Source organism: Limanda limanda, chromosome 14 (genome assembly GCF_963576545.1).
Source record: "Limanda limanda chromosome 14, fLimLim1.1, whole genome shotgun sequence".
In the NCBI taxonomy this organism is placed as follows: Eukaryota; Metazoa; Chordata; class Actinopteri; order Pleuronectiformes; family Pleuronectidae; genus Limanda; species Limanda limanda.
The window spans coordinates 19,203,341-19,221,859 of NC_083649.1; the positions used below are offsets into that span (position 1 = coordinate 19,203,341).

An 18,519-nucleotide genomic window follows, 5' to 3' on the forward strand; every position below is an offset into this window, starting at 1 on the left:
AAAGATTTTACTCATTGTAGAAAAATATTGATCATTATGTGGTGATCAGTGTTGATATTGTGGTCTCATTTCAAACAGATCGATGTTTATACTACAGCGGGTTTAGATGGAGAGGAAGAGAGCTTTCACAATTTTATACCATCTTAAGAAATCATAGCATTGATAATTACATTCATGACCTGGATGCATTGTAATTTCGAAACTATCAATTTAGTAGCACTTAAATGGCACTTACTTGTAGCACTTTGTAGTTTTGCTTTATTTTTGAAGTAATTGTACTTTCTTGATTCTTGTTGTTCAGGGTTCGTACCCTCGGGTTGAATGCACTTATTGTAAGTCGCTTTGCATTAAAGCGTCAGCTAAATGAAATGTAATGTAAATATAATGTACTGTGCACTTGTCTTGTAACTGTGTGAATGACTTGAATCTTAAAAAAAAATAATGATTTGTTCGAATTACATCTAATATAGTGGGAGTCCAGTTGCTTCACAAAATGATGGATCAATAGACCTGTTTTATATTTTAGAAATTTTGGTGCTTGGCTTTTGACATGTCCCCCCCATCCTCCCCCCCACCTACTGATCGGGCCACACAGACGCTTCGTACGCCCCTGCAGAGCGCTGCTGCTGCGCTGTACATGGCCTAATGCAGCTGCAGCTACAACTCGTGGATGCGAGCATGACACCGGCTTCCAACTCCATCGAGACAACCTGATCGTGAGGGCGGATCTGATTCATCTCTATCTTCTCTAATACATTCTAACGATGGCGCGTCTCTTTGCACCTGCACGGACACGCTCGACTGTGGCTGTTTTCACGTTTATTGCCCTGTGGGGATGTGCGCTCTCCATCACCCGCTACTCGATTCCGGAGGAGATGGAGGAGGGCTCCTTTGTTGCCAACCTGGCCACGGATCTGGGTCTGGATGTTCGCAGCCTGGTGCAGCGCAGCGCGAAGCTCGATGTCATCCACAGCAAAAACTACCTCGACATCAACAAGGAGACGGGCGAGCTGGTCATCCGAGAGCGGATCGACCGGGAGAGCATCTGCACGACCAAGACCACCTCGTGCTTTCTGAAAATGGACGTCATCCTGGAGAACCCCATTCGCATTTTCAACATCGAGCTGGAGATCATGGACATTAACGACAACGCGCCCGTGTTCCGCAGGAAGACGATGCCCTTGGACATTTCCGAGGCGACCCCTCCCGGTGAGAGGTTTTCATTGACAAACGCCGTGGATGCGGACGTGGGGGCCAATTCGATCAAGACCTACTATCTCAGCGAGAGCGAATACTTTATCATCGACATACAAACTGGCAGCGATGGCTCCAAATATGTCGATTTGGTCCTCAGCGGTAATTTGGACCGAGAGGAACATTCGGTTCATAATCTGATTTTAACCGCTGTGGATGGAGGGGTGCCTCCCCGCTCCGGCACAGCCAACATCATCATTAATGTCCTGGATATCAATGACAACGCCCCCCTGTTCAGTCAGCCGGTGTTTGCAGTGAACATGTCAGAGAACACGGCTGCGGGGACGGTGGTCTTGAAGTTGAACGCCTCAGACTTGGATGAGGGCACGAACGCCCAGTTGATCTACTCCTACACACTGTACACCTCAGAGAAGACGCAGGAGCTCTTCTCCCTCGATCCAGACTCAGGTGAAATCAGGGTGAAGGGGGTGATCGATTATGAAGAGATTCAAAGTTTTGAGATGCACATACAGGCTCAGGACAGAGGGGCCAACCCGCTGCCCGGCCATTGCAAAGTGATGGTGTTCATCACCGACGTGAACGATAACTACCCCGAGGTGACAGTCAAGTCTCTGAAAAGTGCACTGACCGAGGATGTCTCTGTTGGGGAGCTGATCGCGGTGGTCACCGTCAGCGACAGGGACTCGGGAGCCAACGGCGAAGTGGAGCTCACCTTGAGTCAACAGAGAACCTTACCTTTCGTTCTCAACAAATCCTCGGAGGGCTACTTTGAGCTGCTGCTCTCAAAGCCTCTGGACAGGGAGCTCATAAGCAAATATCAAATCATACTGAGGGTGACGGACAAAGGCTCGCCGCCCCTGTGTGAAAACGAAACCATCACCTTAGATATTCTTGATGTCAATGACAACGCACCCCAGTTCTCTCAGTCCTTCTACACGATCCATGTGGTGGAGAACAACGTGCCAGGGGCGCTGCTGACATCTCTAAGTGCATTAGACCCCGATCTAAATGAGAACCAGTACTTGGTCTATTTCATAATGGAGAAGGAGATTGTGAACACGTCTATGTCGATGCTGTTCTCCATCAACCCTGAGAACGGGGATCTGTATGCCCTGAAGACCTTTGACTATGAGAGGGAGAGGGAGTTCCTCTTCCACATCGAGGCGAGAGACTCTGGTGTTCCCCCGCTGAGCAGCAACGTGACAGTTCACATCATCATTCTGGACCAAAACGACAACACACCGCTCATAGTGTCACCGTGGCGGGCGAGGGGCTCCTTGATAGAGGAGGTGATCCCCAGGTCCACGGACAAGGGCCACCTGGTCACCAAAGTGATTGCTATTGATGCGGATTCGGAGCAGAACGCGAGGGTCACCTACCAGCTCCTGCAGATCACTGACGCGTCCCTCTTCAGTCTCGATCAGTATAACGGTGAAATCCGGACGACGAGGATGTTCAGCTACAGAGACCCGAGACAACAGCGGCTTGTCATCGTTGCCAAAGACAATGGCCAACCTTCGCTCTCTGCCACTGTCACCATCAAGATATCCACAGTGGAACACGTCAGGTCCTTCTCAGAGACTACAGAGCTGCCACTAGAATATGATGTCTTCACAGACCTCAACTTGTACTTGGTGATCGGTTTAGGAGCTGTGTCATTTCTGCTACTGATAACCATCCTGGTTATTATTGTGCTGAAGTGTCAAAAACCAAAGCCGAAGGTGCTAAAGATGCCCCCGGCCAATAGGAACAGCGTGATCAGCAGAAACAGCATGATCAGCCAGAGGAGCTCCACCATCGCAGATTCCACCCTGATCTCCAGCGATGCCTACTGGTACAGTTTGTTCCTGGCAGAGACCAGGAAGGGCAAAGTGGTGATGAGACAGCCCATAATCCCAAAAGGAGCTGGGTACTTTGTGTCCAGTATACCCAGGAGCATAGGGCCCAGTGAGACCACCGACTCCAGAGCGTCCACACTGGAGGTATGTATGACATGACATGGCTGTGAGTTAAACTGATACTGATGATGGATAAACAGATGTGAGACAATATTTTAAACAGCAGCTTATGGTGCAGCTTGCATTCTGTGGATGCAAGTTGGTAATACAGTACTGTCAATTATAGTTGCAGCTCAAAAGCAAAGTCTTTACTACTAAATGTATCCCTGTTTTGAAGTAATTCACACATTTCACATAGGTCAGTAGTATATTTAATCTAGTAGACACGTTTTTGTCAGTGTCAACTATCTACATATTGTGTTTCTGGTTACACATATTAATCAATTTTATGATATTTCATATGGGGCAAGAGATCATCTTCAAGGTCTATGCAGTTTTAACAAGCAGTGGGGGAAAGTATCTAAGTACATTTACTCAAGCACTGTATTTGGTTAAGTACTGCACGTCACCAGGATTACGTTTTGGGGGATTTTATTGATGCCAATTTCTGCATGTACACCTTCTACATTTAAGAAGTGAATATATATTTTCACTCCACTACCTTTATATGACAGCTTTTGATACTAGTTACTCGATAAACATTATATACAAAAACAGGGGTTAAACTACTGAACTGTATAGAGACCTCTCAATATTAACATTTATAAGTCAAATATGATACAAATGAAAACCGAATCATTGATGGCGATGGTGTAAAATATAGAATTTAAACAAAATATTTTCTTGACACATTACATCCATTCAACGGAAATATATAATAGAAGATAATGCACTCAGGAAGGCAACAGAAAGAGCAATTAATATTAACCAAGATAAGACCACAGTCATGCTGATGTTCATTATCTGTGTGTTTCCAGAGCAGAGTATCAGCACTTCAATGCATAATCAGGCCAAACAAATACACACCCCCCCCCACTCCAGCCCAAACTGAAAATGTGCCACTGTTCGATGTCTAATGTAGTATGTAGGTCATTTATTACAGATGCATATAACACACAGGCAGAGCATAAGCAGTGGGTGAGAGAGAGAGAGAGAGAGAGGGGGGGAGTACTTCAAAGACGCCCAGACATAGAGGGGCCTCTCTCTCTCTCTCTCTCTCTTCAAGGACAGAGACGTGTTGCTGAACGAAATGAGATGCATATGGTGCTGGAGGGGGGTGTGTGTGTGGGGGGGGATGGGGGCTGTCGAGCCTCTGGCAGTGCTGCCCCCCCGCGCACAGTCGACTGTGAACGAGTGTGGAAGTGCTGATACCGATCCAGATGTTGTTTGTCTTTGTACAGCTGGACCTGCAGACTAAACTGCAGCACGTGACGCTGTGAAAGATTAAACACTATGAATATGCATAAACGCACAGGTGTATCTGGGGAGAGGGAGAGAGAGAGAGAGCGACAGTGTGTCTTGTGTGTGTGTTTGTATTGGAAGTGTGAGTCGAAGTTTTACACACTGAACTTGTCTCTTTTTTCCATTCCTAAGTACTCAAAATGAAAGGAGTCCATTCTACAACTGGAGGTATGCTGGTTGCTGACTACATTCTGTAGATCCACTATAAGTGTGTAGATGTTTTCTATCCTTTCCTGTTTGGTATACATGTTTGGTTCGGCTCCAAAACTTTGTCACAGTTCCCGAAAGCAAATCTTTGGTGTAATCCCTCAGTCGACATATTTTCCCGATATAACAGAGCAGAATCAGCTCATTTCCTGTTCGTCCTCGGCCAGGGCCGCGGTCCCTGGCAAATCCAAAAACTCTGCTCAAACCCAATCGGACGCCATTGTGAGCGCTAAAATTTAAATTGGCCAGTCTCTCGAGTAAGAAAACCTATCAGCTTATACAGAGAGCTGAGATTAGAATAAAAATTGGCTGCTGGTCAGATATGTGGTGTGCACATCTGGCTGGCTTGGCAGAGATTCGGGGCAAAGTGATGGCACAGATAGAGGGGGAAAAGAGGGATTAGAGAATGAATTGTCCTGAATAGGTTCTCAGCGTGTAACGTCAGGAGAGCCTCATCCACATCCCTACACACTATCGCTGCCCGACCAAATTTTATATCTGAATAAAATATTATTCTTCCCATCTTTAGCTGTAATATCGTTCCACCAAATGCAAAATAGCACGTTGTGATGCCTGCTTGTGCATGCTTTATTTACACCCCCCAAACCTGTAGTAGTTAATGGCTTTGTCGTATTTTATTTTAGCTCTGAATGTTAGTCTGACGGATTTCTCCGAAGGATTTCGTGAAAAATGAATACTCAAAACTACTGATTTGAAATAAATGCTAAATATTAACCCAAGATCAGCAAAACCTGAGAGCCAACGACATGTCAAAGATGATGGCAGTAACCAGTCACAATCCACTGTTGCATGAGTGGGGACTTTCTCCAAGTTTATATTGAGGTTGAACTTCTCTCGTTGCAAATTTTTCTTTTTGTTTCTTTTTTCTGTCAGCAGGAACCCAGGAGAGAACTGCCATGATATAATCATCTCTTCGTGGGAAGCTGTGGCTGAAACTCTCCCCCTGTGACTCGCAAAAGAAGAAGATGTCCTCCCCCAGTCTCTCGGCTCCAAAGCTCCTTTCTTTCCAGTCCCCCCCCCCCATACGAACATCGACCACCAATCGCCTCAGCTTTCTACCTGTTTTTCTTTCTCTTCTAAGCATGAATCTGCATGATTCTACAAAGTAATTTCAAGTATTCGGAAGATAGGAATCTTAATCATTCATGGCAGAATATCTGGACGTTACTAGAGTGGCCTCATGTAGTAAATCCCCCTTCTCCTCAACGCTTTGAAGCTCCTCAGCGGACGAACTTGCCTTCTCTCCAGGGTTACATTATGTGCCGTATCGTTCTTAGAACCATCTGTAGGGTCACGATCATGCAACATTTCTTCAGCAAACACGTCTAATTATAAATACACATGAAACAGGGTGAATATGATTCTTCCATAAACCTGGTAAATACACAACTGTAGCTGGTTTTGTCATTGATTCAGGCTTTGCACTTGGTATTTATCTTTCTTTCCTTTTCTTTTTTGATAAAACAATTCTACTGTATTATGAGTCTTGCTGTTTACCGAGGCTCGTTCAACTAATAACTTTACAATGACAATAATCGGTGATAAGGTTTTTTTTTTTTTTACAATGTTTGTTGTTCTAACAGTGACGAATGTGAGAAAATGACAAAAAGAGAATGAAAGAAAACAAAACTGTTAAACAGGGATAAAAAAACAAACAGGATATACATAAGGTGTGTCTCAAGTCCTGGGCTGCATCCTCTGGAGGAGGCGATCTACGACTGAGAGGGCCGGACCGACATATGATGGTCTGGTCAGGATTTCCGTGATCACCAGCTTGTCCCATCCCCATTGCTGTTGCCTAGCAACAGAGGTGAAGATGGACGCTCCAAGAAAGTTTGCCTGTCATTTGGATGTTAGGTTGAGTTGAAGCATTGGCCGTCTTGTCGCTGGCCGGCGCAATTACTTCTTTGAAAAATTGTTCGTCAATGAAGAGCAATGAACCCTGAGTGGTTGGGCCAGGAAGGATTCTCCCGCTGGAGCCTTCGTTTCTTGGGGACGGAAGGAAGCATTTGTCGTCTGCAGTTGAAAAAACCTTCCAAGTGGGTCGGCCTAGTCGTGCAGCTGTGCAGCCTCCGAAGGATGCAGGCCCTGAATTGAGACACAGACTTTTTATTTGATTGTAGATAATGCAGTTCTATAGATTTCTGACACATGCAGAAGTGCCGTTAATACTTTACAGAGAATTGTGCTGCTGTACAGTATCTGACTGGGCACTCATTAATTTTGGTGTATTAGGAAAACACAACAACACTGGAACATTGATTGTTTTCAAACAGAAACAGCTTCAGAAGCTTGTTCCGAGCCAGGGTGCACGAGGCAGTTGTAGGTGAAATATTAATGCAGTGGGACGCTGACATCCCAAAATGGGCCGGTACTGGAATGGGCCCTAAGGTTCAAATGCAATTCAAAATAGCGTCAAAATTGACTTCTCTTTGTAATAAGTTTTTGCTTATCACATATGCAGCATAAGCTATTAGATCCTCGGTTTCCCCAGGCTGATGGAACTGCACTACAAATACTCACTGCATTTATTAATTTGCACATGGTTCAAATTATCAATCATTGGAAATTAAACTGAAAATGTGTCAAGTGTTGAGTTAAATGAAAAGAGCAAGATTATTCAAATGTACTTATCTTTGCCATGGTGAAAAGGGAATATAAAGCAAGGTGTTGTTTTATGACTACATGTTTTTATAGATATTTTACGTATTGACTATTAATGCTGCTTTCGTGAGCTTCTTTAAGGGCGTTTTTTGTTTTGCGTTTTTGTAGTTTAGTACAGACGATGTTGTTTTTGATAGTGTACATACGTTTAACTAAAACAAGAGTACTTTTCTTGACCTCAGACAGTAGTGCAAGTGCACTACCATGAAGCCCAGGACTTTCTCAGAAACCAGGATCTTATTAGGATCCATTATTAGGGTGCAAAATGATTTACAAATAATTGGTTAAGGCGTAGTGAGATGAAGAACGTTGTGTTATTTACAGGTGCAGTATTCTTGCACTGATCCTGCAAGTAATAATACAAATAATGGTGCTGATCACATATAGGGTGCAGAGAAAAGTACCGAGCAGAAGACGGCACTTTGAAATGTGCGCCCTATTCCTGATGTGAGCGCAGTCTTCAGACGTATCGGGTAACAGTCTGAGTCAGGGAAATCTAACCCCTCTCATTGTTAGACCAGGCTGCTAAGCACATAAACACAAGTATCTGTCTGACTCATGGTGTCATTTAATAAGGCATCTTTCGCTGTGGAGAACATGTCGTATGCGGCACTAGAACCGATTGATTCCAACCGTTTTTAAAGTATTAATGAATTGCACATATATATATATATATATATATATAGAAATGATGAGCCCCTTGCGTGCCTTCCGCATTGAAAAAGATTCTGTATTCGAGACTGTTGATGAATGAAATAATAGCATTTCGTACAGTGTTTATCCCCACAAGAAAATACCACCTTGAATAGGAGATGTTGGATATAGGGACTCAGCCTTTTTGGTTTGGAACCAGTAGATTACTGTAAAATAAACTGCTTTATACTTTGTGTTTTTTATACAGTAGACTTTTTTGATATCTTCTGTATTCACTGTGATAGGACAGCACACGGGGTGCTTGTGCTCGATATAGTAAAAAAAAAAGGAAAAAAAAGTGTGTTATTTCTCGTTTGTGTGTGCAGCTCAGTTTTATTTATAATTTTTCCTCTGTTGATTTGCCAGTACAGATTGTACAGTAACGCTTCGAGAGTTGCATCAGACATAATCCAGCTCCATCCCACTAAGTGGATCAAAGACAATATGGGAGAGAATGGCCTTGCTTTATTTTCAAGTTGAGTTAATTGTCAGATTTGATGTTGCTTATTTGGCGTAAATATTCTGCCTGATCATGCAAGTTTGAATAAAGCTTTTTAATCCGTCTTTCTGTTGCGCCTGTGATGAAAAATGGAACTGAAGTGACTTCTCCATTGTGACACACACATATCTCTCTCTTTCACTCTCTCGCTCTGAAATTCCCTCTCTCACACACACACATACACACACTCTCACACACACACACACACACATTTTGACCCAGTTTCTCTGTACAGCGCTCTGTACTAATTCTTGGAAATTGAAAACTAAATAAAGGCGATATGCCTGCAGTTCAAATTGCAAAAGCAGACAAATAATAGCTTTGTCAGGATTAGTTTAGGCCCAGAGCCAAATTGCTGATCTTCAGTGTGACCACACAGGCCTGTCAGTCCATGGTCCTACAGCAGACTGATGTGAGAGAGCCCCCCAGAATTAAAAAAAATCACAACAATTCCCATCATAACCAGAGCCTTCAAGTTTTCCTTTGTGGTCTGCGTTTGAAATGGATTTGCTTATTAATACTAATTAGAAATGCAAATGGGATTGTTCACATCATATAATCCCAAATCCTAAATCCAACCCGAACTCCTAAACCCCTTTTGCATGCAGCACTCATATATATGAGTTTTACACTCAACTGAAATATCCACATAGAATAGCACTTTAAAGCGTATGCCTCTGCCAAGGCCCAACAGTCCCCTTAAATCTGATTTAGCTGCACCAAATTGAACACCCTCATAAAAATCAGTCCCCTAAACATGCCTGTTTTGTTTCATCAAGAACCATGAATTTATTTTGTGGGAAATCTAGGAATATGTTGAAAAACGCTCAAAATTATAAGATTCACCCCCTGATCAGCATCCAAGATTTAATAGATCCTTCCCGGACCCATACTATATCCGTCCACTAAGTTCCCAGGTAATCTGTTCAGGAGTTTTTGAGTAATCAGGCCTAAATACAAATAAACAAACCAACAAGCTCTGGGCAGGGGTGAAAACATAACCTCAGAGGTAATAAAGTGATATTTGGAACACAGAATTCCAAAGAGTCATGCTGGTAAAGCAGTGGTCACCACTCACCGAAGCACCGAAGCACTTTGCAAAACTAACCAAACTATTGTGGAGGCCTTAAGGTCCTCTGGTTACTTTGCTGCTTTGAAAGAATAGGAAGTAGGTCAGTGGGAATTAGCAGGGCACCTGTGGCTACACTCTGGATGTCGCTGTAATAAGTCCCTTCTCCTCCCCAGTGAGTCACATGTTCAGAACTGGTGCTGTCCATGGTTCTGAAAGCATTGTGCAAACCAGCTTTGACATTGGTTAAATTGTTTACTTGAGGAAATCTTACAGTTTAATTATTAACTCTGTTGCACCCATACAGCTATCTCTATCCAGTATTGTAGTATGTAGGGCAGCTGTGAATAGCCACCCACATGTTTGTTCTTCAATTAAACAGCAATTCAGTTTGATTATCATGCTCAGGATGGGAAGTGCACGTGAAGTCCCAACATGACCCTGAAGAGAAAAAGGCCAGATTAGAACATTACGGAATAGACTGTCAATTATGTATCTAATGTCTAATTATGTGCATTGTATTGTAGAGAGAAGTGTTAGGCAGCAACAAGAGCTCTTACAACCTAGTAGTGTTTTCACAGTGTTCATGCATTCTTCACAGAAAAACATCCGTACTGAAAAACTTTCGCCTCTCTGAGTAGTTGTTGAGATGGTGTGGTGTTGAAGTGGTTTACATTAGGCACCCCATCATACATCATCAGCAGTTCTTTGTGCTGTGCTTTTTGTTTGCACTGAACTACACAAGTAGAGTGTATTGATCCTGTACTGGATTAGAATGAAAAAAAAGGATATATCCAGAGAAGGCTGCAAGCTGCTTAAGCTTATTTTAAACGGATTAAATGGATTTACCCGATGTTTGGTCACTATGAAAATATGAGATTTGATCATATTTAAAATCAGTTATCGACAGTGGAAAGACTTTCAGACATTGATGTTAAACTTAAAACTAGTTTCCTGCTGTGTTTGTCCCAACTTGTTTGTCTAAAGTATTTGGAGACCATTTCCCTGCTTAAGACTGCAGATGGCAACAATGACTTTGAGTTTAAGCAGTTACATTTTGGCAGAAGGTATTCTCTGGTGCCCCCTGTCTGTGTTTTTAGGCCTGGAGGATGGAACTGGGGAATTAGTGATGTGTCACCCGTGTGTGAAAAGGAGGTGAGTGTTTGTGATGGAAATATGAAAATAAAAGAGGCTGGAAGACCAATTTTGTCTATGTGTATTTGAATAGGGGCCTTCTGCAGAAAGGATCAACACAGAGAGTCCCAGGGGTCTTAGAGTGAAGATGCAGAACAGTCAAATTCAAGGATCTTATATAGGAGAACCAAGGCTGTTTGTCTGAGCCAGTTCAGACTGGTTCTGTAGGCACAGTTTGAGACAGGAATCAAGACACAGAAAACAGATTTACATGCTTTACAAGTATTAAGACAATTTATATACTGTAAGTATTTAGACAGGTCATAAAAGTATTTAGACAGGTCTGCAAAAACTTTTCAACTAAAAAATTGGTTTCAACCACACTTAGTTATTTGTGCATTACATGCATTTACAGAGTTTAGGACCAAAGCTGGGGTTATCACTCACACAAATACAAACTTTAACTTTAAAGATCTTTATACTCATTATACTATATATATATACAATTAAATAGCAGGAGGCCAGCGAAGATATAAATATACAAAAGTGTAATATTATAGAAAATGATCAGCGTGTAAATATAAAGTGTAAAAACAGTAACAACAGTAGCAGCATGAGCTTAGGACTCAATGCTGAGACCATAAACCATCACTTCCACCTATGGATGGTATACATTATCCCATGTTGCTAATAGAAACAAAGAGACATCAGTCAGAGTAGAGACGGGCTCTGGGTGCTTGACCTATTTGTGTGAGTGAGTCAGATCAGTGGAGAGGATACCCTGGCTGCAGCCCATGCACAATGGGGTCATGAGTCTTATCACCTAGAGCTTTGACTTGCACTACAGTTGGAGGGATAGAGTGACGAGAGAAAGTGTCCAGTAATGTGCAGCTCCAACCGAGGTCTGGAGGGAGAGATGATGTGTGGTTTAGTTTCGTCACTGGGATGTGGAAAAAGATATAGCAGTTATTACAATGCAGTGGACACACACACACACACATATATATGAAGATGTTGGCACTCTGGTTTAATGAAACGAGACAGGAAAACAAATCCATTACAGAATCTGCAAAGTCTGTGATGTTTATCTACGAGATCTCGGTGGTGAAGATCTGTCTCGCTGCCTGTATGTTACATCGTTGGGATGTTGTTTCTTTGAGGCGAATGCTGCTGTAGATTAGAGGGAATTTATGGCTTAATTATTGCAGTATTTATATGAAGAAGTGTCAGCATTAATAAGGAATGGGCCTCACATTCACAGGGGGACACATTGACTGGAGAAGTAGACTGTGCTGATCGGGAGTACTACGATGGAGTTAAGTGCAGTGTCATCTTTGGTCCATCTGAAGTGATGCCTGTAGCCGTTGCCATGGGCTGGCCATCCTGGTCTGGTGGTTTTAGACGACTACATGTGAGCTAGTGTCCTTCATATGTACTATTCTGCGTATGTCTGTAAAAATAACTGTGTCTGTCTACAAAACTTACACAAAGGTGCATCACAATAGTCTTAAATAATGATAGGGTCATATTTGTAAGAGTGAATTTGTGTCACATCCGATGCACACGTGAACAGACGGACTTGCTCAAGGACACTGCAGCTGTCTCCACAACAACAACTCCATTCTGCTGCCCAGTCATTTAACTCACATTAGAATGTGTATTCGAATAATGAATAGAAATTGCAAAAGGAAAGTCAGAGTTGTTGTATTTTTGGAGTGCGCGACTATCATGGCATCCTCTGCCTTTTCATTATGGTGACATGTAAATCAGAACATGTGGGGATGGTACATCAAATTTAGAACAACTGGCACAGAAACATTCATCAAATTGTTGTTGCTATGGAAACAGTGTTCTATGCACCAAAAAAAGGAAAGAAAATCCAAAATGGTTGCGATAGTCAGGCAGGTGAACAATCAGCAGTGTGTGTTTGAATCCAATGCATATTCCATCAATTCAAATCCTTTGAACAGGATTTTTGCTGTTGTGCAGTCGGCGTGTATGACAAGCTCAAAAACTCTGACTTTTTCTTTTTTTAAGTACAAGAACAATGTAGACTACATGCATGCTTTATATAATTCTGCCCTCATTAATAGATACATTTCCAGTTCCCATTATCACAACAGAATAATGGATCCGTCCCAGCGCAGCTTGAGGAGGCTGAAATTATTCATCTCTGAAATTATGGGTTTTTCTTTATTCAGTTTTATTTCTTAGGCTAGATACATTATATTGATACTGTTATTATTTCGAACATTTTTGTTATCTACATCATAGACATTGTTTTATTTGAACTGGTATGTATTCATTTTTGCTTTATTAGGTAAACTTCTGTTCCCATGACGACATCTTATCCTGGTCTGTGGATAGATTATTTGAAGAAGCCATTACGGCTCTCCTCCATGAGATGCATTCAGCCAGTGATCTATTCAGCTTGAGGCCATCAGGACAGCCATTCCCTGCCAGCTGTTGTGACCGACTTTGCTTGTCTGTTTTGGACACATGTGCAAGACCTCCGCTTCAACCCAAAATAATGTGCTAACGTTATTTTGTTCCCTTCACACACAATATTGTTAATTACCCTATAATATTCTATGCATGTCGATGACTGCATCAAGACATTGTTTATAGCAGCTGTTCCTGAGCTGCTCCCCCACTCCAGTTTCCTGTTTGGGACATGAAGCCAAGGCTGCTAATTCATTCACTGTCTGATCGCTGTTATCTCCAGGCTCTACCTCAAATTTTACACAAGAAGGCTGTGGTTACTAACATAGTAATCCCCTGTGTAGACTCATTTTCTATGATTCACTTCTCTTTAAATGTGTCTTCATAGCAGTGTTTATTTAAGTGGTAAACATATTATACAAAGAGATATTTTCTAAATCAATATGCAGCAAAATGGACTTATTTTAAAGTTAAGACTGAGAATAAAACGGGTAGTTTCAAAGCATTTACACATCAGCATGGATTTTTATATCGTCCTCTTATTAAGCAATACGAATGCTGTAAGGACTTCTTTTACTCCTAATGGAGGACGATCTGCTCTGATGTTTACTGTGTGACATTTTAATTTACTGTATACTATTGGTTGTGGGGTGGCCAGTACAGTATTCTTTTTAAATGCAATTTCACCATAATCTCAATTACAGCAAAATGTAAATTTATAAGAGCATTTTACTGGCATTATTGATCAGAATCAATTACTATGAATTAAACATTCCCTTTACTGTTACTTTGATTAGCTATTTTCAAGTGATTCTCTATACAAAGTATACACACTCAATCATTTAGTGAACTAAAATTAAGCAATGAAAACATTCCAAGGAAGAATCATTTAGTAACCAAACATATATTTATGAAAAGGCAACATCAACTGAAATCGTTTTTTGATTACAAACAAATTAGGTGTCTGTTTCAGTTGTAAATTTCAGTGTGCAAAACAACATGGCAGTTATCCTTTTTTCATTCAATTATGTGATAACAGTTATGAACATTTTTATACACTTGTGGGGAATGATGCATGAGAAAAGAACAAAAATCCCACAAACAATATAGAAGCAAAGACATAGAAAGCCAACAAAATGAAAGACTTGAGTGTTCATTCTGGCAAATAAAGAGCGCCCCCTCAGACAAAGTGCTTACAACAACAATCATCTAACACAAAAATGGAAAGACACATATTCTCTTCAAACATTATCAAAATTTGAACAGTGGGAAACCAAGAGGTGTCATACAGTGTATGGAGTAACCTATTAATAAAAAATTCAAAAATCTCCCTGAGTAGAATACACTGTACACATTCAGCATTTCAATATAAGCTGTATTAATTAGAACTTAAAGGAGTCTTAAAATAAATATAAAACAATAAATACAAAATTAAATTAAGAGCAGACCCTGTGCCCTCTAAGAATAGTACTGATCCAAGGTGTGCTCAGATTCTACTGACTGTTACACGGTGACCTTAAAAGGCTAAACTGATCAAATCCAGCAATACCATTTCTTCCCTGGGACAAATGAACATGTTCCCTTTTTGTGTACATTATACCATATTTGCTGGCCAAGAGAAAAAGAACAAAATTACATGAACAGAAAAAGACATTGGGAAATAACTGTGGCTGTACCTGGGTAGTGAGCTTTCACTGGCCAATGAAATTCCACTCGAAGTCAATGAGATTCTTCAGGAGAGTGGAGACATGAGTATTAACTGTGACTGACTTCTTTAGAACGACTCTCCCTGTCCTCTTGGAGATGATCTTGCCTCGACCGGCCTTTGTTCCTCTTTCTGGATTGATTCCAACAAATCGCCTGAAAAACATAGTCTGAGATCAGAGGTTGGATAGACATTAATTCTGCTATATATGAACTGTTCATGAATATGAAATATGTCTTACCTTTGAATGAATTCAAGTGTACAGGCAGCTTCCTCTTGGTAGTGTAGGTTGAAGATATAGTACACTGAAAACAGAGCAGCAAGCCCTGTCACAAATGCTTGTTGGATGCCCTCACAAATGACATGTCCCTCCAGGCTGATCATCCATCGTCCAACTGCCGCCTGCTCTGTTCCACCTGAAACGTGGAATCACGAAGAAGAATTTTAGAAAAAAGCATCTTTACTTGTATGAAATCTCTGTTTGAAAGAACATTCATGCATAATTGAAATACAGACAACTTGAAAAACTCATCTGTACAATATACATTTGATAATCCACTGAATAAATACCGAGCAGTATTAGACGAGGAGTCAGGGGTAGGGTAAGGGCTGCTCTGGTCTGATGAGGACGATGTAGCTACTGGTGATGATGCACTGGACTGTGGGGAGCAGCTTTCAAGTGGTGATGGGCTGGACAGTGTTGTGGGGTTTGGAATAATTTGAAGATCCAGAGTGACCATCTCTGTCTCTGGCAACAAGAAAAATAATGCATTAGTGAATGACTGTCAAATATGGTAACCAGACAAAGTGGCTTGTAGAATTAAAGAAAAACTTTTGCACATGGCCAGAATGTCCCAGCATTAGCTGGGACCTAGCATATATTTCAAGCCTTGTACATCACATTAAGACAAATTTGACTTACCTGATTTAAATGCCTTCAACAGCTTCCGAAGCTGAATAACAGGCAAGAGGTCAGTCGGGTCTTCCTGCTGTACATATTCCAGGTCTTCTTTTGATTCTAAACCTGAACTTTCAAGCCTAGCAATTAGCTGCGATTTAGTCTCTTCAGAGAGATTTGGCAATGCCTTGAGGATGATGCCCAGGATGTCTTCCTCTAAAGTAGACATTGACCTACACTGTGATAAAAGAATGGTGGAGAACTATTAATGCAACGCCATCAACAGTGTATTCAGAGAAGGGATAGTAGTCCAGCAGATTTTCTTGCTTAACACAGCAGTAGCTTTTCTGACTTTGTGTAAGGCAATGAGCACCTAAATCAGGAAGATGCACAGCCAGATATTTCTCAGCAATAAAATGTAAACTTGGCAAATTCTCACAAGTGGCATTGCAAAAATCAACATGACATGTTAACGATGTTGCACCAGACAATCTTGGTCGAATTTGGTCTATTTTATGATGTCTGTACACATGGGATTTAAATGCTGCAAATGTATGAAATGTTAATTTGCAGTTGGGCAGGGCACACTTTAAAGTTGAGTTTGGAATATTTCTATGAATTCTCATGTGCCTAATAAATGCCAACAAAGTGGCACATTGACGAGCACAGACCTGGCATAGCATTTTGAAAGTCAATAACTGCAAAAAAAAAATTGATTACTTGCTTTTACAAGGTAAAAACACGTATTTAAAATTTTCTTTTATGTACTAAATGGCATTTATACTGATTTTAAACAAACCAGTGTATCAGGCAGAATACTACAGTTTTAGCATGAACTTTAAAATATCTGCTGTATTCTGGCTATGTAAGAAACTCTCTGACGATAGACAGTTTTTAAAAATAAAAGTGTGACTGAAATATCAAGTTTAGACTCAAAAGGTCTTCTCTGAGATTGTACATATTACATGCCGACATTCACTATGAACATGAAACGAAAAAAGCACAGCAGTATGAATAGTCTTATTGTGTAGCTAACCAACACTGTCTATATGCTAGCATAAGTAGATCAAATTATAAGGTCAATTCTATTACACCTAAAGTTAATGCTACTAGTGCTGACAATTACAATTTTAACACACAACAAGCTGAAACATTGCTAGCAAGCCTATTGTGTTACTGATGTACTCACCACACCATTGCAGGTTCAGAGGACCACATGTGAGTGCTGCAAGCTAGCTTAGTTGCATTGCTAACCAGTCAGAGTTAGTTTAAAGACAGCAAAAGTAAGCAAACAATACCAATCAAATAAAGTGTATATGAATTTACCGTGTGATTTGCGCATAAAATGCCGGATTTAAATGGATAATCTACAAACACCATGCAGGTCCACAGATTGCTTCTTGTAGTTGCATTCACATGTATCTCCAATAGAAAAACAGTAGAGCTCTGTAATAATGGGATCTCTACAGGGTTGATTCAAGCATCACCCCCAGAATGCAATGGGGTTTACGGTAAACTGCAGTATTTTTAGACAACAAGTAAACCACCAATACATATTTCAGAATGCACTGTTTTCTACAGAACATTACCGTTTTAATGGAAAACTGTTTGTTACTGTGAGAATTTGGCTGTTTTTTTACAGCAATTTGTTACAGTGCAGGTGTATTCTTTATAACCTCCATTATTTTCCAGTTTTGAGACAAAAGTTTGTGTGACATCACAGCAAAAAGTGTACTGAGCACAACACTTGATGACAAGAACTCTAAGACTTACAGACTGCCCTGGATGCTTTAATGCCGAATGGAACTGCTTTGTACTAAATGGGTCTTCCCAGCATTTTGCAGTGTTAACTTTTACAACGTTATCCTAAAAAACACAAACCATGATATCAACCTTTTCGAATATCCATCCCTTCAGTTTCTATAGCTGCCTGTCCTCCATTGCGGGGGTCTCAAGGGGGGGGAGTTGTAGCCAAGTCTCATCATGCTCTGGTAGAGATACAGTGAACCTTCTCGTCATGTCATCTTGTAACACGCATGGAGCAACACATTCACACCTTTGGGTTACTCTGATTTTTCCAGTTCAGTAAGAGGGGTGAACATGCACATTTGGGAGGGGGCGGGGCGCATGGAAAATATTTTGTGTCTCCTGTATTTTAGTTGATTTGTGAGGTAATTCCTTGATGATCATTTATTTGATGCAAACAGTGAAATGGGACTATGTGTTTTTTTTTCAATGGATGTAAATGAGAATGAACCTTATAGACAATACACAATTGCCGTCTTTAGAATCCCCCTCCGTCCCCCCGTCTCCACCAAGCAGGCTGTGTTGAATTACACAGCCAGTGTATATACATGTATTTATTTTTTTAGGATGTATTCTGCACACCACCAGTAACACTGTTTCTATAGCTACACCCCGATATCATGTTTATCTTCGGGACATATTCCAGAGAGAGAGGAAATGAGTCTCGTGCATTATAGGGTCCACCACAGGCATCTTAAATACGATTATGTGACCTGACAGTCTGAGGTCTATCACTGACAGTGATCCATGCGGAGGGAAGGTTGTGATTGTCAGTGCGAGGCTTTCTCTCCGCGCTGCGCCTGAGCCAAGCGCTCAACATGCGGTGCGGGGCTGCGCCGCAGAATCGCTACCGGCAAATTAAGCCTC

At 41.3% G+C, this 18,519-nt stretch overlaps 1 protein-coding gene across 1 annotated transcript; it reads left to right on the forward strand.

The window, feature by feature from the left end:
- Positions 1-764: 764 nt before the first annotated feature.
- On the forward strand, positions 765-5,642 carry LOC133019985 (protocadherin alpha-C2-like). Its single transcript, XM_061086583.1, has 2 exons — positions 765-3,197; positions 5,616-5,642. The coding sequence occupies exons 1-2, from the start codon at positions 765-767 to the stop codon at positions 5,640-5,642; spliced, it is 2,460 nt and encodes an 819-aa protein (XP_060942566.1).
- Positions 5,643-18,519: the final 12,877 nt, after the last annotated feature.

Bases quoted from the DNA above. Each gene is read 5' to 3' on its own strand.
- LOC133019985 (XM_061086583.1), top strand. From the start codon at position 765: ATGGCGCGTCTCTTTGCACCTGCACGGACACGCTCGACTGTGGCTGTT. The intron at 3,198-5,615 runs GTATGTATGACA...TTTTTCTGTCAG, and splicing joins CCAGAGCGTCCACACTGGAG to CAGGAACCCAGGAGAGAACT.